The following is a 23,192-nucleotide window of genomic DNA, read 5'->3' on the forward strand; positions in this document are numbered from 1 at the left end:
TGATGACAGGCTGAAACTTTATTTTAGGCCATTGCACATAGAGAGCTCTCCCTGCGCTCCACGTGCTGTTCTCTGGGCTGCATGGATCCGGCACTTCACCATCACCAGTGTGGAGAGGCGGATGCCAACGGTGCTTCTATCTCCACCCTGTAAATGAAAAGCAAGGCACGGAGACGTTCAGTGACTCCCCCAGCCTCACGCAGCTGGAGAGCTGCAGACCTGGGATTTGAACCACTCAGGCAGCAGGGTCAAACCTCTACCGTGGTGCAGTCCCTGCCACAGGACGGTGCAGGGAGGGAGGGGCCGGGCTGAGCAAGCCCAGAAGAATCAGAAAGGGGAGGAGGAGGCTGTGTGAGTTTCTGGAAGAAGTTGGCAACAGACTGGGGGTCCTTTCAGGTTCCAGCTTGAGCAAATGAAAATAACGATACCCACAGATTGCATGGAACATGCTTACACTAAAAATGAAAAAAAAAAATCACTTTATCTGAAGTTCAGGTTTAACTGGGAAACCTGTATTTCATCTGGCAACCCCTAATTTGAAAAATTTCTTCGAATATCTTTTCAGTTATTAGCTAATTAAACAATCTTACATTTTGTTAAGTTGGTTGGTGCAAAAGTAATTGCGGTTTTTGCCATTACTTTGAATGTAGATTGAAAGTACAATTGAAGCTACTAGATGTAGTTTCGGAGAACTGTGATGTTTGAAGTAGACCATACAGGGGAACACAGTTTGGAGATTCACAGCCACGCTCTTCATGCCTAGCGAGACTCCCCATTTCCACAGCCAGGTTCTAAAAGAGGGCTGAGGATTCATCAGATGCCTGTGACAAGCTTTGCAATCCTCCATGAACCTGCACAGGAATAGTTATAGAAGGTTTATGTGTATTTGCTAAAATGTAGGGGCAACTGAGGGGTCCTGCAGTGGATGAATGGATAAATAAACCGTGGGACACCGAAACGATGGAGATTATTCAGCACTAAAAAGAGAGGACTGAAGGAACCTTAAATGCATATTACTAAGTGGAAAAAGCCTGTTTGAAAAGGCTACACAGTGTATGATTCCAATTATATGACTTTCGGGAAAAGAAAAAGAAAAAAGACCAGTAACTGCCAGGGGTTAGCAGGGAGGGAGGGAGGGAAGAAGAGGCAGAGCACACAGGATCTGTAGGGCAGTAAAAATATTCTGCATGATACTCCAGGGATGGGCACATGCCATTATGCATTTGTCAAAACCCCAGAACATACATAAAGCCCTGAGCTCTAATGTAAACTATGGCTGTTGGATGGTAACAATGTATCAGTGTAAGTTCATTGATTGTAACAAATGTACCATTCCACTTCAGGATGTTGATAGTGGGGGAGGCTGTGTATAAATGCAGTGGCAGGGGTGGTATAGGGGAACTCTCTGTACTTTCTGCCTAATTTTGCTGTGAAGTAAAACTTTTTTTTTCTTTTTTTTTTGAAACACAGTCTCGCTCTGTCACTCAGGCTGGAGTGCAGTGGTGCAATCTTGGCTCATTGCAACCTCCGCCTCTTGGGTTCAAGTGATTCTCCTGCCTCAGCCTCCTGAGTAGCTGGGCTTACAGGCGTGAGCCACCAACCCCAGCTAATTTTTTGTATTTTTAGTAGAGACGGGATTTCACCATGTTGTCCATGCTGGTCACAAACTCCTGACCTCAAGTGATCTGCCCACCTCAGCCTCCCAAAGTGCTGTGATTACAGGTGTGAGCCACCACTCCCAGCCAAACCAAAACTTTTTAAATGATAAAGTCTACCGAAAAAAAAAAAAAAAAAAAATCCTGAGGTGCCCAAATGCAAATTTACATATGTGACTGAGTTTTAAGTATTTGAGTTAAAGTTCAATTGCGCCTTCTTTTTAAAAAAAATTTATTTTAAGTTCCAGGATACACGTGCAGGATGTGCAGGTTAGTTACATAGGTAAATGCACGCCATGGTGGTTTGCTGCTCGTGTCAACCCATCACCTAGGTATTAAGCCCCACATGCATTAGCTATTTATCCTAAGAGCATCTTCCTTGCATAAAAGAGCCCGTTGATTTCTTCTAAGGGGTCTTTTATTACTATTTATTATTTTTATTTATTATTATGTTTTTCAGAGAGGAGTTCTCGCTGTGTCGCCCAAGTGGAGTACAGTGGTGCCATCACAGCTAACTGCAGCATCAAACTCCCGGGCTCAAGTGATCTTCTGCCTCACCCCCTCAAGGAGCTGGGTGTAAATGCTTTTTGAGGCACTTCTAACTTGAAAACATGGTACGGAGGAACTGAAAAGAATGTCCTTCCTAGCACCACCTGCTTTCTAAAATTGCCACTGGCAGATTGTCCCTGGCGTCTTGTGACCCTCTGGGGGCCGTGCCAGGCTGTCTATGTGAGAGACTCGGACTCTGTTTTCAGTACAGCTGGGGAACGGAATCCTGCACACACTTCCACCGCTGGGACCAAGGCTACTTGCATAAAAACACTCTCTGCAGATCCGTGCTTCCATGAAAGGGGGAAAGGACATCCAACCTCTTTGAGAGATTTTATCACCTCCAAAATGATGTTTGCACTCCTTTTGCCAGCCTGGTGAAAGACAGACCCACCCACAAGCAGAACTAAGGCTCCTCGGTGTCTCTATATATTAATGTTGCGGACACCACATAGAAAGAGAGAGACAGAGTTATGATGGGACCCACAGGAGTTGCAAATAAGCACGTTGTCAGGGCTAAATCACTGCTCTGTTCCTTCCCAGCTGGGAGACTCAGGCCAAGCTTCTTGAACATGTCTGAGCTTCTGTTGCCTCCTCCGTAGAAGGCGGGTCACATTTGCCTCTGACGGTTTGTTGTGAAACATATTTAGCTATGACTTTTAAGGCGCTAAGCTCAATGCCTGGCACATCGTAGCACTGCTAATTACCATCATTAATTATGTCCTAAGGAGGTCAAACGGCACAGTACCAGTTACCGGCAGACGTGAGTAAGTCGCTTGAACACGGAACACCATTTTCTGTATTGGTCAAGTGGGCAGGCATTCAGACGCTTTTGTCTGTCTCACAAGCGTGTTGTGAGGGTCTCATAAAGTTTTGGGCATGTAATTTCGAAAGGTGGCAGCCACGTTTTGAGTGCTTGTGATGTGCCAGGCACGTGGCTACGGGGATGCCTTCATTCGCTCAGGGAGCGGTTCCTAGTGGCTGGTCCCTGACATGTGTGTGTGTGCTGGGTGGGGCTGGGGGATGTCTTCTTCCTAATAAGTGAATGCACCGCCAGGCTGAACGCCCTCGTTTTCTTCCCGCTGGACTGGGGCCTGGGAGGGCATGGACGTGATGGTCTGTGCAGCCTGGTCTCCTCGACCCTTAGGGTCTTCCCGACCCTTAGGTTGGCAAACATGAAAGACATAGACGAGCAGACGCAAGCTGCCACGTTCGTTCTTTCTCAGGGTATGCAGAGATCAGGGTAAGAATCCCTGACCTCTCGGGCGTTTCTCAAAGGATGGCCTCTGGCCGTCCGCAGCGCAGTCGCCGGGGCTGGGCTGGCTTCGAATCTCCATCTGCCTGACCCTTTAAAGAGCTGCCGGCTGAGTCCAAGTGTGAGCACACGAGGGTCTGCAGGGTCTCAAAGGAGGGAACCGCGTCCTGCAGGAGGAGCAATCAAGGCCGGCTTTCCGGAGGAGGCGGCCTCTAGGACTGGAAGAGGAGGTGGGATGTGTTTCAACCGGCAATGGGCCCCGAGAGGCCAGGGACTTGTTCTTTCAGTAACTCCAAGGCTTGGCAAAACGCCTGTCACGGGCGGCGCTCGACAATGACCAGCTAACAGCATGAACGACATGCCCAGGAGCGTCCCTGAGGGTCCCCGGCACGGGTTTTATCCGCGCGCGCATGCGCGCCCGGGCCAGGCCCGCTCAGCCTCCGCCCCTCCCGCCGTCGCGCAGGCGCCAAGCGGATGACGTCACTACGCGCCAGACTCTGCCCCGGGAGTTGTCGCGCGGTGACTGCGTCGCCATGGAGCCAAGGGCGGGTGAGGCGCGCGGCGCGGCGCCCGGGCGGCTGGGAGTGGGGAGGGACGGCCGGGACCGGTGAGGGTCAAGGCGGGGCCACGAGGGCTGGCAGAGGATGGCGCAGAATCACCAGAGGCGGGCGAGGGGGTCGGAGAGGGTCTGTGCTGGGTTCGGGTCCAACCAAATAAAGATAACGGGAAGACAAGGCGGGAGGGACACCTGCCGTTCACGTCGGGGAGCCTGTGGGCCCCTTGAGGTCGGGGAAACTGAGGCTCAGGGGCAGGATCGGAAGCCGGTTTGACTTACACGCGGGGGTCGCTTAACTGCTGTGGTCTTAACAGATGGTTGTGGAAGCCCTGTCCGCGCGGGGCCCTCTCTGGGCACTGGCGAGGCTTCCTCCGGTAGAGCCCCTGGCCTGTAGGAAGTCACTCGCTAGTGGGGGAAGGGGTGGATGATTGCTCGCAGGATTGCCTGGCAGATACCCCATACTAGTAGTATACAAGGTGTGCCAGGGTCTGTTAAATGCCGGAACCCCAGCTGTGAACAGGTCCACTCCCACCCATACTACGTGTGCAGCATACACACAATACATAGACGGAGGGTGATCATATGCCGTCATGGTTAGAGTGACCTTTTGGGATGCCTGCCCTGTGCCAGGACTGAGCTGGGACTGGAGACTTAAGGGTGAATGAGACCCACGCTGACGCAGCAGGGCCCACAGCCTGCCGGGGAAGCAAACAGACAATTACAGAATAGGGTTCAGGCATTTCACACATTACTATGTGTCACCTTTTATTATTTTAATTATTTCTCATGTTTTTGTAACTTTCCAAAGGAGAGGCCCTGCCCTTTTCTTTTGCAATGACCCCTCCCCCTACCAGTTAGCCCATTGCTTTATTAGGGGGAATCACTGTTATGGGATTAATTGACTCCAGAACAGGGGCCACAGTGTTACATTTCTTGTGTCCCACAGGGTACCCTGCGCAGGGCTGGGGATATTCCAGGCCCTCTGGGCTGTTAGTGAAAGTGATGCATGTGGTAACCTTGTAGTAATTGTTCCAGTTTGAGAAAAAAGCCCAAATGGTATGGGTACTCCTTAGATTTCTAAAGGGGGGTCATCTGCCTGAGACAGCGCTCAAAGAGTGTTTCCTGGGGGAGGTGGAATCTAAGCTAGACCTGAGGGAGAGCAGAGAAGGTACAGGCCTGAAAGGGAGACGGAGGTAGGCAGGTATGTTGGGGCTAGGGAAGAACAGTCCTTGAGCCACCTTTTGGATTCAGAGTGAGGAATGACAGGAGATGAGGCCAACATGGTCATCTAATTATTAAGCCCACACTAATAAAGGGGATTGCAGTCAGTAATCCAAAATAATAGCTGTCTTATAGATCACTTAGTTTTAAGGCAAGCTTACCTGACTTATGGCAAGAATAAGCGAATCATAGTTATATCAAGACTGAATAGATTGAGAGGACAGTTTCTCTACATGAACAGAACCTGAGTCCCCAAACAAGGACTCTAGGAGGGCTTGGTTACAAGGCTTGAGTTGTATTTGGCTCCCCTACTGCTACAAGGTTAGTATAACTGGATTAAATATTAGAGCTATGTTTAATTTACTCTGAACTTTAATAATTGTTCCTGAGTATGTGGTGGCACATGCCTGTAATCCCAGCTACTTAGGAGACTGAGGCAGGAGAATCGCTTGAACCCGGGAGGCAGAGGTGGAGGTTGCGGTAAGCCGAAATCACACCATTGCACTCCAGCCTGGGCAACGAGAGCGAAACTCCACCCAAAAAAAAAAAAAAAAAAAAAAAAAAACTTACTACATTTTTCAATGTAGAGACCAAAAAGCCTCTCAATCTGGTCTGGCATAGTCATGAACTCCTGTGTAGGGAGCTGAGCGTGTAATTGGAGCAGGCTTTCAGCATGGGCTGTGGAATTCCTTTGTTTGTTGTTAAGTGGGAATCTTTTGTTGCAGTAGGTGTCTCCAAACAGGACATTCGTGAGCAAATTTGGGACCACATGGAATCACAAAATTTAGCTGACTTTCCCCGACCTGTTCATCACAGGATTCCCAACTTTAAGGTACTGACACATTTCTGGAGTCTGGAAAAGGAAAACGATATTCCTAAATGAATAACACTCGTAATAAAATTCTCGTACTGCATCATGGTGGATTAGAATGTGGTGAGCAATGAGCAGTGGTGTGAAATCAACACCATTTGGCCAGGGCGTCCTTAGCGTTTAGAGACGTCGTTTACCCTTCACCTGGAGCCTCTTGCCTCTCTGTGCAGGGCGGCTTGGTTGTCTCTAGGTGAGGTGGTGCTACTTGATATTTTCTGTATAATACAAAGTAAATTATTTATCCTGGCCAGAAGCATGTTATTGTTGTGATGGCTTTTCACAAAATTGACCCTGCTAAGAGCGTTAGGGAGTGAAGGGTACTGAACTGGAAGTCCAGGCTCTAGCGCCTTCGGAAAGAAATGAATGCCTTGACAGCCTAACGATGCTGGGCCTCAGTTTCCCAGCTGATCAAAATGTAAGACAATCAAAGATGGCTGTTCCTAACAGGGTTGACAGAAAACAAAAGGTTAGTTGAAAGAGGCAGTGCAACAGTTCATAATCTTTGGCATGCCTGTTTTCCAAGAGAAAAAGAAAGCGCTTGTCAAAAATGCTCTCTCTGGCCTGAAGGACTTAGCTGTTTGCTTGCTTCACCCCATTTTGTCGGGACTGTCTCTCCCCAAGCCTGGCTTCTTCACAACAAGCTCCACCTTCTCTGGTCCTCAGCTGAGGTGGTTCCAAGACTGTCCTGTCCCTTTGAAAAACTGCTCTTTTGATGATTTTCTGTTGTTACTGTGTTTTGTTTTAATACTTCTGACCCCAGAGAGAGAAAGGTATCTTGGCAGAGGAAAAGATGAAGGATGTAGAGAATCATGTAGAAATCTTTAAAAATGAATGAAACAGGAGAGAGGTGGGGCTTCCAGGTCATGCTGTTGCTTGATTTTGGTGGTGGTTAGACAACAGTCTTCATTTTGTGAAAAATCATCACATTTTGCACTCGTGATTTGTATTCTTCTTGGGGTGCGAGTTTTATTTCAAAATTAAAACTCAAGTGGGATTAGGCTCCTTTTCTCAAATCCCTTTCCTTACTTACACTACTTCCTTAGATGTTTCTTTGGGTGACTGTTAGTGCCTGTCTGGGTGAGATTCTGGGCCAAGCTGCTTGGGCTGCAGTTGGCCTGAAAGCGTGCTGTCCTTTCAGTAACGTGCGATTGCATTGGAAACAGGGCGCTTCTCATGCTGCTGAGCAACTCCCACGCTTGCAGGCGTTCAAAACGGCCAGGACCATTAAAGTAAATCCTGATGCCCCCCAGAAAAATGCTCGCTTCTTCGTCCTTGAAGTAAGTGCACCTCTGTCTATTTGCCTAACTAGGGGTCTTATCTGGCCTGCAAAAACATCAAAGACCTAGACGTTTTTGCCAGAACACAGGAAGTTAAAGTGGACCCTGATAAACCACTGGAAGGCGTTCGGCTGCTGGCGCTGCAGGTAATTCCGCTTCCCTGAGCCGAGCCGAGACCTGGCCGCCAAGGGGGACACCTTTTCCAGGTCGCTGGTCAGTGCACACGTCTGTCTTGTATTTAGAAAGTCAGTGCTTCTGATTCCCTCCAATAGAGAAAGTGCCCTTGGTGGTGATTTTTCCAAGAGTAGTTCAGAAGCCCTTCAGCTGTTTAGCATTCAGTTAATCAGGAGTCCCAAATGTGTCTAAATTCAGAGATAAAGGATGTTCAAAACAATGGCTTCCGCACAAGAGAGGGAATGCAGGCAGAACCTGTGATGGTCCAGAATTGAGGAGCCGGCGCTGAAACGGTGACACCACTTTGCCATTTGAAATGAGCACGCTGACAAGCTGGCTGAACACAGAATCATTTGCCTCTGGATGACAGACGTCACTTGTCATGTTCTGAGACTATGAAGACCAGGGATAAGAACTGGAAAGGTTTCTTCTCAACACTGTTGAACTTTTTAAATTCAGGCATGCTCTTATAATTTTTATTTTTTTTCTTCCTATCCAACCAAACACAGAAACTAAGGCGTGGAAACATTCTCAGTTTTGATGTGCTTCATCAGAGGAGGGAGATTGCAACATATTTAGTTCTTTTTCCCTTAGGTGTAGTGTTATAATTCTTTGAAACATGATCCATCACTAGTAAGAAGCCTGATGTGCCCTCAAAATGTATCCATTAGAGCACTATTTCCCGACTGAAAACATAGAGGCCCCTTTTCAAGGAAAAAAAGAAAACTCCCCCAGGGTTGGTTTAAATTAGTTTATTATAACCTAACTCAATATGATAAGCATAAAACTTCATATAAATTTTAACGCAGATAGCTTTTATGCAACTATAAAACAAAATAAGCATATAAGTTAAATACAAACAAAACTATAAAATCAGTAACATTCAAATCACCCCATTAATGTAATGTAATGGTTAGTGTGGTTTTGCTGAAGCAAATCACAGCTGATAACACGAGTATAGTACTGGCCATCTCACGGCAGCATCGTCATCATTCTGCCTTACGCGGCCACGCGTTGTGTGCTGACACCATTCTCCCACCCCAGTTGTCAAGTCAAATTCCTGAGAAGCCCTGGCGAGAGGAGCGCTTTCCACACTGCGTGGCAAAGAAAGGGGAACGGCAGAGTGTATTCTTGCTGGAGCTGAGAGAAGGGGCCTGCCCTGGGTCCAGGCTCGTGTGGGACATCGTTTTGTCTGTTGATGGCGGTTCAGTCCCAAGAGAGACTTCTATGTAGGCTATTCCGGAAGCATAGCTTCCTGTCAGCCTTATTTTCTCAGTTAATGAATCATTTGAATAAGCTAGAAGTAGGAATAGCAGCAGTAGCAAGGAAGGACAGTAGTCAGCAGTCGCTGCATTCGAGGCACAGTTCTGTCTAAATGTTTTCCCTGTGTTATGTGGTTTAGCTCTCCAGTAGTCCTGTGGGAGCCATCTCTTCTCCTCTGTGACACTTGAAACCAGATGCAGAGAGGCTCCACCTCAGGTTACCACACGTCAGTCTCGGTACAGCCAGGATTCTGACCCAGCCACCTGACTCCAGAGCCAGTCCTTGCAGGTGTGAAGTTCAGGGTGTTCTCAGCTGTCAGCCCCTTGGAGCAAAAATCAGAAACCTTGACCGTGTGGAGGTCAGCCTTAGCCAAGACGGCCTGGAAGAGGGATGCAGCCCTGAGCAAATCCCTGTTGCTTCATGCCATCGTTTATTCAGGCTAGAGAAACAACTGCATAAATAACTGAGCTATCTCCCAGGCTGCGTGCTGGGCATAGGATGTAGTGGTGAAAGACACCAACACACATGTGGTCCCTGAGTTCTGGTGCTTACAGGGTCCTCAGTGGTTTTTGGAAACTTTAAGGGACTTAAGGATCAGCTGGGATGCAGGTAAAAATCCAGGTTCCTGAGCCCCAGCTGTGTGTGGGCAGGCAATGGGGACATGCACAGCCTCAGGCCACACCTAGAGGCACAGCGGCCAGTGTCTGACTGCACAGTCCGCAGTGCGGGGGACATGCACAGCTTCCCAGGCTCAACCCCAGACCTGTGAGTCTCTAGAGTGGCATCAGACTCTGTTTCATCAATACTCTGGGGGTGCTCCAAGCACACAGGTTTCAGGACCACTGGCTTAGGTGCCACTTGCCAGCTCTAGCCACGTGGTGGTGTCACTCAAGGAGGTTTGAAGACTGTCTGTTGGCCATGCCAGGTTCCAGTTGGTCTCTGGAGTGAGGTCTAGACCTCGGTAATTCTTAAAGCTTGCTGGTGATTCTAATGCACACGAAAGGCTGAGATCCACTGAGCCAGAGGATGAGCAGCTTCTAGAAAAGAGAGAGCGATCCCCATAATGTGGTGCATAGGATTCCAACACTGCCAATGAAGGGAGCCACACTCCACCACTCACAGAAAAGCAGCACGCGGCAGTTAGAGTGCTGTGTTGAAGTCCTTTGCTCTCGTGGTTGACAAGCCTTTGTTGAAATAGGCCAAACAGATGTTATGGGTCTTTTATTGGTCTTGCGATGTCATCTCCTGCTCAAAAACTAAAATATACTATTATTTACATGAAAGATTTCACACATCTTGTGATTGCCTTGTGGCTTACCCTTGCATAATCTATGAGACATCTCAGCCAGCAGTTTTCAAACTTCCATGTGTATCAGAGTCACTGGAAGGCTCATCAGAGCTCCCCCAGAGGGGCTGATTCATTTCGAACAGGTGCCAGAAGCACTGATGCGCTGGCCCAGGGCCCTCACGTTGAGAAGCCCTGTTGTAGAGGTTCTCACAATAGGCATTTGAGAACTAAGTAGAAGTAAAGGGCTATTGGCACGTGTCGGTGTATTGATTATCATGATTACTGGTCTCTTTGACTGTGATTTGCTGAACAGCCAAACTGCATAGAAATGTTTGAGTAAGGTAGCTATGCCTTGCCAGTTTCTAATGACAACATTATTGTAACTCTGTTGCACTTGGTGCTGAGCACAGAGAGGGCACAGGAAAGTTGAGGTTGGGATTTTGTCAGAACCAGCCTTAGTTTGGATTTCTGTTGTCAATTTTTACCTGTAACGATTTTGAATGGCAAGTGAAGTCAAATTAGCAAGTTTAGTAAACACTGTGGCTCTTCAGGGTAAGGAGGTGCCGAGTGGTGATTCTAAGAAAAATCGACCCCACATATTATTTAATTAGGTTTTCAAATAAGTAATTTCCTTGCCACACACCAAAAAAGAATGCAGATAATAGTAATTTGCCTCTCCTCCTGAAATGGTAAAAGCACATGTAAGAAAGTCCTATGGAATAATTTAATTTTGTAATTTATTGATTGTCTTTTCTTTAAAAGAGCAATAAAACATTGTTGGTTCCAACACCACGACTGAGAACGGGGCTGTTTAATAAGATCACACCACCCCCTGGGGCAACTAAAGACATCTTGAGAAAATGTGCCACCTCTCAGGTAAGCGCCAGAAGCACCGTCCCCACCTAGGAAAGAACTGTACCCTGTGAAGGCTTCTCACAAGTTAGCATAAGATAGCATCACGCAGTTGGAATTCATTTTTAACAGGGCCAAAAGAACAGAGATATTAAAGTATTCAAGAATTCTGTCATTAACGGAGCCAAGTAGGAAGACTGAGTAAACAGATTCTATTTCTGTAACTCAATTTCTATTTTGCACCAAATTGGCAAATTATAAATTCCTTATTGTAAGAAAAGGGAAGACGAGTGATCTGGTTCTCGGCGCTGCCCAGTGTTAACCTGCGATGTTTAGTATTGTGGAGCTTTTTCTTATCCCCAGCCTGTTCGTCAGATGCCGCCAGAGCGACTGGGGAGATGGGATAGAATTTCCAAAACGTGCTCCACTGGAAATTGCCTCACCAGTTCTAAATGAGTAATTGCTGACAATTATAAATTTAAGATTTTCTTGAATGCCTCGCAATTTAGTAAAACCAAGTGTACAAGTATGACGTTAGGGTGCATTATAATACAATTGGTCATGTATTTTACAGTTAAGGAAGTCGAATTTGGTGGCTTTTTTAAGAATCCTAAAGTAAACTCCAAGTCATTTAATTTCTAATCTACTGAGAATAAAAAATAAGGCAATTCAAGATACCCTTTTTTATGGGATTCGCCACTTAAGCCTAATGTATAAAACTGGAATGTTTTATTGTTTACTTATTAGCACCCTGCTTATTCCAAAAATAGAATTTGATATGATTTATAAAAATACATATGATAAAGTAAAAAATATATATATATAGAGAGAGAGAAAGGAGCAAAGGAAAAATAAAGGTAGAAAAATGAGACAAAACCATGGTGATGGTCAGCATTCACAAATGCAAGCCATCTGTTCCTCTGCAGTTGGTCAGTGCCTGCCCCCTATGGCTCCTGTGAGATGATGAGAACACAGGGTTGCCTGCAGTGGAGGGTTTCCTGGACTAAGCCCCTGTGTGACTGTTGGGAAACCCCAAGCCACCTGTATGCACTGATCCTTACGGAACTTGTCATAGCTCTGCACTGACAGACAGAGCCCACTGCCACATTGAATGAGCAGTTACTGCTGGATACAGGACTGAAAATGGCTTTTTCCTGAGATTTACATAAACCATGTTATGAGAATCATGAATGTATTCAACTTCCCTATTCTTTACATGCAGGCCTACATTAATATAAAGCGATACACTTTTGGGACATTTTGGGTGAAGGGATAATTTTTTAGAAATGAGTATATTGTACATAAAAATAGTGCCCTTCAGGATTTTATATTGAATAAATATGTCATACAGTGTTTACTGACCATGTCTTATGTGCTAAACACATGTTTTGTTATTTAATTCCAACACTGGTCTGACAAGGCAGAGGGTGGTGTCACTGTCTTACAGGGGAAGAAACTGAGGCTCAGAGAGCTCCAGCCTGCTGGGGTCCTGTGGCTCAGAGGCCCTGAACCCAGTTCCCTGGGACTCTGCCCCTGTGTTCTCACCACTGTGCTTTTCTGCCTTATGGGGAGAAACGATTTGTTAAATGTTATGAAATTGGCAGCCTATGAATTTGTGCTGTGAGTTCCCCTTGGCCACGTTTCTGGGAAAGAGACGGGAACTGCCCTAAAGCGGTTTCTGGAATGCGGCTTCTCCTGAAGCACCACCTCGGAGGGGCTGTGTGCCTGCATCGGTTTTGTCCGAGAGGTTGATTCAAACCCTGAGCGCACTTTGATCATGAATTACAAAATGAGGAAGCAGCTGGCGTTGAAGTTTTCCAATCCATGTCTCTGTGTGCAGGGTGTGAGGAACTACAGTGTCCCCATTGGCTTGGATTCCAGGGTCCTTGTGGATTTAGTTGTGGTGGGATCCGTCGCCGTTTCTGAAAAAGGTAAGACTAGCAAATGGGAACTCTTGAGTGTGACAGCTCTGCCTGAAGGCGGCTGCGTGCCAGGCTGTCAGTGCCAGGCTGTTTGTCTTTCAAAAGTCGCCGGTGATTTCTGCTTTCTGGATGCGCTTACCTGGTCTCCGAAGCCACTGCATTTTTCAGTGGTGAATTGGCTCAGCGCCCCGACTCCTGGCCCCAGCCCAACACATGTACAGCATTTTCACTTTTCTTAGCGGGGAAAACAAAGTGAGATAACTCTCTCTTCAGGTGGTGAAATGTTTTCTCTCTGTTCTTAAGTGAGCTGGAGCTGAATTTCTTTTCAGTATGTCAGTAAATACTTGGTTTTGGAGGGACTCCAGCAAGTGGAAAAACGGTACCTTCCAAGCTTTGTTTTTATTATGAAGCAGCAGACTCCTGAACAACGTGGTGTGTCCCTGAGACTTCTTCTGAGGCCTGGTGCTTTGCCGTGCTGCATGCGAGGCAGGCTGCTCTCGGTCCCCAAGGCCAGGGGGCCCTTGCCAAGAGGGCAGGGTCACCGCACCATTCCTGGCTATCTCCAGCTTCAGGACACCCTCTTTTCCCAGCCACCACTGGAGCTGATGTGGGGACATTATTCTTTGCTTTCATTGCATTGCCAGTTTCCGGTGCTTTGTCTGTGTCTTCAAGGCTGGGGACTCAGGAACACACTGTTCTGGTGTACCTGCTGCACGTGCTGTGTGCCAGGCAGACACTGGGTGGTCTCTACCTTAGTACACGGTGTGTGGGTGGGGCAGACACGAGAGCTGGACCAGGACAGGACTTGACATGATCAGTGCTTGACACAAGTCAGGACTGACGGGAGTGGGAGGGGGAGTCTGAGGAGGGACCTGCCGGCCTGGAGGGGGCATCTCCTCAGTAGTGGCCTCAGGGCTGGCTCCTGCATGCCCTCTCCTGGCCACTGTCCAGGCAGAGAGGGCTGAAGGGTCCTCAGGCAGCAGGCTCTTTACTAGGTTGCGGCCCCTTCTCAGAAGCCTTGAGGCCAGATGATGGGACTTGGGCTCTAGGTGGTGGGAAATCAGCAAAGGTCCCGGATCTCTTGAAAAAGATCATCAGGTTCAGGGATGTATAAGAAGAAAGCAATGCTTTGTAAGTTTCATTGTTCACCGGACCCCCTGTGTAAAGTAGTGAAGTAGTCATGTGTCTGCTTAGAAAATTGAACAGCACAGAAAGCTCTACCATACGTCTTCCCTGTTCCTTCCCCAGCTGCCCCATTAGGAGTTCCTAGTGTAGATGTAGTACATAGTAGCATGCGTGTGAGACACAGATCTCTTTTTTTTTTAAGTTCCTGGGTGCATGTGCAGGATGTGCAGGTTTGTTACATAGGTAAATGTGTTCCGTGGTGCGTTGCTGCACCTACCAAGCCATCACCTAAGTATTAAACCCAGCATGCATTAGCTATTTTCCCTGATATTCTCCCTCCCTCTGCCCCTGCCCTGACAGGCCCCAGTGTGGGTTGTTCCCCTCGCTGTGTCCATGTGTTCTCATTGTTCAGCTCCCACTTATGAGTGAGAACATGTGGCGCTTGGTTTTCTGTTCCTGTGTTAGTTTGCTGAGGATAATGGCTTCCAGCTTCATCCATGTCCCTGCAAAGGACATGATCTCGTTCCTTTTAATGGCTGCATAGTATTCCATAGTGTATATGTACCACATTTTCTTTATCCAGCCTATCGTTGATGGGCATTGGGGTTGATTCCATGTCCTTGTTATTGTGAATAGTGCTGCAGTGAACATACATGTGCATGTGTCATTATAGAAGAATGATTTATATTCCTTTGGCTATATACCCAGTAATGGGATTGCTGGGTCAAATGGTATTTCTGGTTCTAGGTCCTTTAGAAATCAGCACACTGTCTTCCATAATGGTTGAATTAATTTACGTTCCCACCAACAGTGTGAAAGCTTCCTATCTCTCCACAGCCTTGCCAGCATCTGTCGTTTCTTGACTTTTTAATAATCGCCATTCTGACTGGTGTGAGATGGTATCTCATTGTGGTTTTGATTTGCATTTCTCTAGTGATCAGCGATGTTGAGCTTTTTCTCATGTTTGTGGGCCGTATAAATGTCTTCTTTTGAGAACTGTCTGTGCAGGCCCTTTGCCCACTTTTTAATGGGGTTGTTTGGGTTTTTTTCTTGTAAATTTGTTTCAGTTTCTTATAGACTCTGGATATTAGACTCAGACAGATAGGTTGCAGGATTTTCTCCCATTCTGTAGGTTCTCTGTTCACTCTGATGACAGTTTGTTTTGCTGAAACACAGACATCTTATAGCAATGGTCCCCAACTTCTTGGCACCAGGGACCGGTTTCATGGAAGACAATTTTTCCATGGTCCACGGAGGGGATGGTTTCAGCATAATTTAAGCACATTACATTTATTGTGTACTTTAGGAATAAATACGATGTATTTATTCCTACATCGTAATAAATAATGAAGTAATTACACAACTCATAATGTAGAATTAGTGGGAGCCCTAAGCTTGTTTTCCTTCAACTAGACGGTCCCATCTCAGGGTGATGAGAGACAGTGACAGATCAGCAGGCATTAGATTCTCATCAGGAGCATGCCACCTAGATCCCTGGTACGCACAGTTCATACGCGGGTTTGCACGCCTATGAGAATCTAATGCCGCGGCTGATCAGACAGGAGGCGGAGCTCAGACAGTAATGAGAATGACGGGGAGCGGCTGTAAATACAGATGAAGCTTTTCTCACTCACTGCCCACCTCGTGCTGTGTGGCCTGGTTCCTCACAGGCCACGGACTGGTACTGGTCTGTGGCCAGGGAGTTGGGAACCCCTATCTTATAGTTTATAGGTATAGATTCATAGACATCCCTTTTCCACATTCACAGAAGGGACAGTGGCACACACAGAGCTCCGTGCCTCGCTGGAGAATGTGTCTTAGAGCCCCTCCTGTCAGCACAGCAGGCCGGCCTCCTCGGCCGGTGTTGAGGAACTGCACGGTGTTCTCTCGTGACTGCCCCTCAATAACTGAAGCCCACCCCGGCCGACGGATGTCTACGTTATGAGTTATTTCCAGATATGGCTTTGGTCTTTTCCCTCACAGATCATGCTAGAGTGAAGTATGTTCTGGGGGATAGTCTAGGTGCGTGTTTGAGGCTCTCCATGGGCCAGGGCCTTGGAGGGGAGTTGCTGAACTGAAGGATGGATTTTGTCAGCCTCGATGTTGCCACCAGAAGGGCCGCTCACTTTCGGCCCCAACAGTGGTGCCCGGCCTCTGTCTCTGCTTCCGTGTTCCTAGCTGGAATGAGTCAGCTTTGACTTTTTGCAGTCTGCTGGTGAGCAGTGAATAGTATCTCCTTTGCCTTTGATTTGTACCTAATTAGGAGTCAGTCAAGAATTTTGTATGTTTGCTGCTTATCTGCCTGTCATTTTCTGTGAACTGTTCATATCCTTTGCTATTTTTTCTGTTGAATTTTCTTTCTCTTGTTTCTTTGCATGCACAGTTGGAGGTTTTGAATTGTCAAAGTAGCACGATCAGATGTGAGTCTCAGGCACAGCGGCAGTAATGCAGGTGTTCTGCGGGTGATGCTGGTGGTGGCACACGCAGGCCTCCGTTTCTGAAGTGCCTCAGGCTTCTCACAAGAGGAATTGTAGCTTCTCCATGAGGGTCAGAAGGCATTTGATGTTTCCTGTCTTCCTGCATTTTTGTCTCTGAAGAGCTGATTTGGCTAGAGAGGCTGTTAAACCTCGATTTCATCTTAGCTGCTCTTTTAGGCTCAGATAATCCTTTTGTGGTGCCACTCATTACAAATTTGCAAAACGCGTTAGTACTGCTTAAACCGTCCCTCGGGACCTGGTGTCCAGTGGTGACTATTCAGTGTTTTTAAAGAAACAAGGCCGTGCCGTCACGGGCTCCTGACTTCACAGCGGCGATTCTCCCCCGAGGTAAGTTGATTAAACCTATTTTGCTTTCAGTAGGAATTTGTTTTTAGTCTTTTTGAGAACTGCCCTTTTTGTTCTTTTTAAGTATGAGTCTTGCTAACATAAAGCTGACATGAATGTGAGCTGTTTCCCTTTGTAACACGGTTAAACGGTCCAGTGTTCACATCATTGTGTTTTCACCACCTGATATTTGCTGTGTTGTTATTCCTGTTTAATGCCCAGAAGTCCATCTTCATGGTGGGCTGCTTGTGGGCATTTGGTGGGCATTTCTGTGAAAATTCCTATAGATTAGCTCGGGATATTGGGTTCAAGTCTCTCCTTCCACTGGACCTGATGGAAAATCCACTTCTCAGCGATGCCCTGGACCACACAGCGATACTGATTCTCGGTTGTCTCTCAGGCTGGAGAATCGGGAAGGGAGAAGGCTACGCTGATCTGGAATATGCCATGATGGTATCCATGGGTGCCGTCAGCAAGGAGACGCCGGTGGTCACCATCGTCCACGACTGCCAGGTGCTCCTTATGAATGGGCTGAGCAGAGCCACTGCCACTCTCTTCTGAGGGAGCAGGGGGTGGGGAAAGAGACTTGTCTGCTTCTGAACCATGCCGTGTCATGAGTGGTGTGGATCAGCCAGGGCTGGACTTGCTAGTGGTGCAGTGGCTAAGCCTTAGCCCCAAAGTGGATGTGGGGGTGCTTCTCTAGCCAGCCTCACATTCCCACTGGGTGGGGCAGTGTGCACAACTGCAGTGGCATTCCTACCAGCCCCTTTATCCTGCAGTGGCGTTCCCACCAGCCCCTTTATCCCGCCTCCATTCCCCCAGGTCGTGGACATCCCTGAAGAGCTCCTTGAGGAGCACGACATCACCGTTGACTACATCCTCACTCCAACCAGAGTCATCGCCACAGGCTGCGAGCGCCCACAGCCAATGGGAATCACCTGGTCCAAGGTGGGTCACGGCCGTGGCCAGCTCTGGCCTGTAGCTTAGCGGCCCCTCCTCTTTTAAGTGTTTTCTGTCTGGCATGGGAGCTGTTGGCAATCCCAGCGTGGCTATACATTAGAATTACTCAAGGAGCTTTTGAACAATTTGGCTCCTGAATGACAATCTCCAGGCCCAGGCCCAAGAATCTGCTTACAGATCTCTGGCATTCTGAAAAGCAGCTGGGTTTAAAATCCGCCTCTGTGGATGGCAGAAATGGCCACATGGGCTAGGAGGGCGAATGCCTTGAAGCTTTACTTGCCCACTGTTTTTCATTTTTAAGAGTTGTTTTCTGCCATCCCAGGTGCAGCAAACTCTGCCTGGCATTATCTCATTGGTCTTCCCTTTTTAAATCCAGATTTTTTTTTTAACTGAAGATCTGGATCTTCAAGCAGATCTAGCCTGAGTAGAAGGCAGTACCAAGCCTTTGTACATTTTATACACGTGTGGTTTTTATTTCCAGATTAGGTAATGGCACACGTTGCAAATCAGTCTGCAGTAGGAGTTTGGCCCTGCAAGGCAGCCTGTAGGCTATGATGCTGTCTCTGCTGGCAAACAGCCAGAATTACTGAGAAGACATTTGTGCTTCGTGTTGACAAAACTATTGGTCAAATAAGCGTATGTGTCCACGTCTCCCATTCTTTAAACCCAAGTCATTCAGTGTTTGAAAGTATCCTTCCTTTGGGCATAGAAAATCAACAACATCCACCTCTAAGGATGAACACAAAATACCTGCTACTTTCGCCACAGCCCAGCAGGGACTTTCCCTGCAGGCGTCCTGGGCAGGCACTGTTGGGGCCTCTCAGGTGTGCACTCCTCGGTTGGTTGCTGATGAAAGCAGAGGGAACAGCCTGTGTGACCCAGAGTGGATGGGCGGCCCTCCAAGCGCACCAGGAGCACTGGGGAGAAGGCGGTCACTGCTCTTCCAGGAAATGAAAATATCCCTTGGTGTCTTTCTTCAGAGTCTTTCACCTGGGAACTCTGGTCCACAGCTTCCTTGTAAGTGGAAGCCAATGCACTAGACAGAGCGTGAGGCTGGTGGCTCCTCAGAGCCAAGAACAGGGATGGTGGGAAAGTTGCACAAGGACATTAGCCACAGTGAGGCTGCTGGCAGTCCCTGCAGGCCAGCACGTTAGAGAAGGGGCCCATTGCAGCCATATTAGGGGGAGCCTGGACAGCCTCTCCCGGAAGAGAGCTAGGAACAGCCTGGTTACTTTCTGAAGATTTTAACAAGAAAAGTAGAAAAGTAGCAACAAATGAAGTCATCGGACATGTTAGGTGAATATATCCTCTTACAGAAAAGCAAACCAAGGTTCCTGAAACAGGGTCAGCACTGTGGGGGAGGGAGGGCATTGGGGGCGTCACTGTTTGTCGAGACCCTCTTCCAGGAAAATGGTCACTGTTTATGAGGCCTCAGCAAGAATCTCAAACTTTTAAAAACCTGTCTCTCATTTTGGGTCCTGTGTTCTCAGTTTCACCACCTGGTAATCCCTTTGCATGGTCAGAGGAAATCAGTCACTTTCTCTAGCCCCCAGCGTTTCTGTTTTAGTCTCACTAACCATGCAGCTCAAGTGAGTTTTTATCAACATTTGTTGGGAGAAAAAAAAAATCCCTAAATTCCAGGAAAGATTTTGGATGTGGAAGGGGGGACTGTTCAGTGCTAGGTTATGATATCATCTCAAATGGACTTTTTGGCAAATATTTGGTATACCCCTCCATGGTATTGTAGTGGTAATGATTTATCACTCTAGGTTTGTGGGTCTTAGAATCCAAGAATTTACCTCTTGGCCATCTCACTGGGATATCTGCGATGCACTGTCGATCGCTTGCGGAAGGATGTGAAGGAAGCACAAACTGCCTTGCCTTTACTCATTTTCAAAACACAAAGATAGTTCAGCATCTGATTCCCTGGCCTTTGTTCTACCTTTCCAATAGTTGACGTCCTGCCCTGTCTTACAGAGCAGTCTAATACACGCTCTGTTTGAGTGCAGTTACTGTAAACAGCGCATCTCCTTGATTCACCGTCAACATCCGCGTGGACTCTTCTCAGCCTGTGTCTCATGATTTTGAAGAAAGGAGACCAAGTGGCCAGTGAGCGTATTGCTCAGTTTAGCAGTCCAGAGTTTCCCACTTCGTAGCTCTGTCTGTAACCTCCAGCACACCCTCCGAGCCCCTCGTTTGTCTTTGAAATAGGAGGGTGCGCGGCAGTGCACGTAGAATGCCCAGGACGATGCTTGCGAGCATGGCCACAGTCTTCATCATTGTCACAAATGGGAGGTTGGTTGTTAAAGTTGAGAAATCTTCCTGGACGTCATGCATGTTTCTTCTTTCCCTTGCTGCTGGTAGAATCCTTAGGATGGTCCTTCTGGGTAGCTCACTGAGCCAAGATGGGGTCCTTCACGTGTCTCCCTGTGGCCACGGGTTGTCACGTGGTGCCCTGGTATGCCCTTTACTACCTCTCAGTGGAGGACAAGGAGAGAAAGGCACTGACCCGGCTCTCCAGCCCTTCGGCTGCTCCATACCGCCTGTGACCGTGCAGGTGCTTTGCAGAGACCCCCCACGAGGAGCCATTGTTCCTCCTCCATCTCCTCTTCGACAAAGGAAGCCTGGTAGGGTTGGGAAAGGGGCTGAAAGTGCATTCCGGCGCTCTGCACCCTCATCAGAAACTTTCTGGCAGGAAGAGAGAGGCACAGAGACGTTCCCCAGAAGGCTCTGCTTTTACTCCTCCTTTCTAGAAGGCACATTGTCTGCTCTGTCCTCGTGGGCTCTTCTGTCTCTGGGCGCGATTGCCTCACCCACAGACCCGTGAAACTCAGGGTGACTTGGCCACATCCAAGCCACAAGATGCATAGCCACTGCTGCCCCATCTCCCAGTCACCGCACCCTGAGAACCCAGGACTCCCTGAAACCCCAGCTACACCAAGGATCTCTGCCAGGCTGGAGATGGTACCAGAGACCTGGGCCTGAAGCTGGAATGTGGTCCTGAACCTCTGGGCAGTTCGTCCAGCTCCGGTGATCTTCTGATCTTGGAGACAGTCATGCGATGTCCCTCCCTGTGACAGCCATGTGTCAGGTGATCTGCAGTGGGCTGAGAGCCATTTGGCTGCCTCAGCTCTGTGCAGTAGCAAACCGAAAATGGCTGAATTCCCGGACCCGCTAGTGTCGAGCAGCCCCGGCCACTGACCAGTGCCTGCCCTTGTGGGGCAGAGTCCCAGCCAGCTTCCAGGGCTGAGTGGTGTCCTGTGAGTCACTGGCAACAGAAGAACGGAACTTCCTGTTGAGACCCATGGTCACCTGCTGGACCCAAGTGAGCACCTGGACAGCAGCAGCGGGTGGAGCCTCTCTGGGGAGACCCGGGTCTGCCACCACCCTGGAAGCCCCGTTCTGCCCAAGCCGCACCTGGGCAGTGGAGACGCGCCACACCATTGTAGTGTTTCCCTAGAGCTGGCCTGAGCTGGGGAGCCAGAAAGATACATGTTAGAATACCTCGGAGACGGAGAGGAATGGTAGGGCATGGCTATAGACTCCAGAACCTCAACTGCGCCGAAGGCAAGGCCAGCCTGACTCTCGGAGACTGAGGGCTTAGGAGAAGCCACTCGGGCACCCACAAGCCTGTGGTCCCCGTCACCAGACCCACAAGCCAGAGGACCTTTTGGCCTTTGCCAGGTGGAAGGACTGTCAGTCACACACATCTTCTCACCCGTCCTGTGCTCTTCATTGGAACTCCCATCAGCATATGGCTCCTGATTACCACGGGGGTGGCGAGGATACCATAGACCAAGGTCTGTGCGTCTGACTTTCCCGGGTCAACTCATTTGCTCCTTAATGAAGGAAACTGGATTCTTCCAGAGCCACTCTCGTGCTTATACTCAAGGAAACAATTCTGTGGCTTTCAAAGCATGGCCCGTTCTTCCCCACACAGCCTGCTGGGGAGAGTGGTCTTCAGATGGCCACAGTATGCTGCATGATCTATAGACACTTCAAGAAAAAGGATTTGAGGACAGTCTCCTCTGTGACAGCAGTCCTGGGACAGCAAAGCCCAATTTCAGATCCCACATAAGACAAAATTGTTCTCTGCAAATAATGCAGCTAACTGTGAACCAACCCCTACCCACAACTGGGCCAGTACATTTAGAGGGCTGAGAGAGGCTTTCATTGAAAAAGAATTACTATATTTGACCTAATAATTTACCTTCTAGGAATCAGTTCTAGAGAAATATGTAGAAATTCAGATAAGGATTTATTGAATTTCTATAGAAGACTTGCAGTGCCTTAAAATGGGGATGGGGGGAGTCCATTTAAGTGCATACAGCTGTTTTTTTTTTTTTTTTTTTTTTTTTTTTTTTTTTTTTTTTTTTTGAGACGGAGTCTCGCTCTGTCACCCAGGCTGGAGTACAGTGGCCGGATCTCAGCTCACTGCAAGCTCCGCCTCCCGGGTTCACGCCATTCTTCTGCCTCAGCCTCCCGAGTAGCTGGGACTACAGGCGCCCGCCACCACGCCCGGCTAATTTTTTGTATTTTTAGTAGAGACGGGGTTTCACCGTGTTAGCCCGGATGGTCTTGATATCCTGACCTCGTGATCCGCCCGTCTCGGCCTCCCAAAGTGCTGGGATTACAGGCTTGAGCCACCGCGCCCGGCCGTGCATACAGCTTTTTAAAGAATATTTAGTGGCATGAGAAAATGCATGTGGTATAAAGTAGAAAAGGCACAATATGATATTATACATGCTTGATAATGAATTTCATATTCTGCTCATGTTAAAAGGCAGAGAGAAAAGACGGGGAGGAAATACAACAGAATATTAACAGTATTTATCTCTGGGAGATAGGATTTCAAATGTTTCTACTTTTTTCCCAAATTTCCCACAACAAGCATATCCTAATTTTATAATCAACAATATTTAGGAAAAAAACAGTAAATTTGTTCAACATTTTCCAAGGTAGACATTGTGCCCAGGTGCATTTGAACCCAGTCACGCAGCAGTAAGGTAGGTATCTGTTCCCAGTGTACTCAGTTGGTAGAAATGAGAATTCAGAAACAAAAATAGTTAAAGATGCGCCAGTCCTTAAAACTCACGCACACACATGGGTAGGGTGACACTGGAACAGCCAACACAGAAAGCTCAAGTATGTCTGTGTGAGGGGAACCATGCGGCTGCTTTTCTCCCAGGGCCCAAACTCCAAGTGTGAAAGTGAGACAGGAGCTGCTGGTCCCATGCAGGACTCTGTGCAGAGCAGGCGGAGGGAGGCACGTCACTCCCACAGGCCTTGCAATGACGGCCAGGCAGGAGCCATGGCGTGCAGATGGAAGCTGGCATCTCGCAGCATCAGTTTTAAGGTGATCATGTATACCAGAAAACAGAAATTTTTTTTTACTAAATAGT

The 23,192-nt window shown here is 48.0% G+C and overlaps 1 protein-coding gene and 1 long non-coding RNA gene across 13 annotated transcripts in view; one reads left to right on the top strand and one right to left on the bottom strand.

Annotated features, from left to right (window-relative positions):
- Positions 1-4,382, bottom strand: LOC103880595. The gene is made up of 2 exons (XR_641711.3): positions 4,295-4,382; positions 1-147 (listed from the first exon to the last, which is right to left on the bottom strand). It is a non-coding gene; the product is annotated as an uncharacterized LOC103880595 (long non-coding RNA).
- The window catches only part of MTHFSD (methenyltetrahydrofolate synthetase domain containing), a 24,941-nt gene continuing 5,665 nt past the window's right edge, over positions 3,917-23,192 (top strand). The window contains exons 1-7 of one of the 12 annotated variants that reach the window (XM_009196995.4): positions 3,917-4,008; positions 5,962-6,068; positions 7,271-7,384; positions 10,872-10,985; positions 12,802-12,892; positions 17,231-17,343; positions 17,653-17,778. In XM_009196995.4, the coding sequence (XP_009195259.1) occupies positions 3,993-4,008; positions 5,962-6,068; positions 7,271-7,384; positions 10,872-10,985; positions 12,802-12,892; positions 17,231-17,343; positions 17,653-17,778 (681 nt within the window). In that variant the 5' untranslated portion in view covers positions 3,917-3,992. The other 11 variants (XM_009196994.4, XM_003917276.5, XM_003917277.5 and 8 more) reach the window with 11 other exon arrangements.

This window comes from Papio anubis, chromosome 18 (genome assembly GCF_008728515.1).
Source record: "Papio anubis isolate 15944 chromosome 18, Panubis1.0, whole genome shotgun sequence".
NCBI lineage: Eukaryota > Metazoa > Chordata > Mammalia > Primates > Cercopithecidae > Papio > Papio anubis.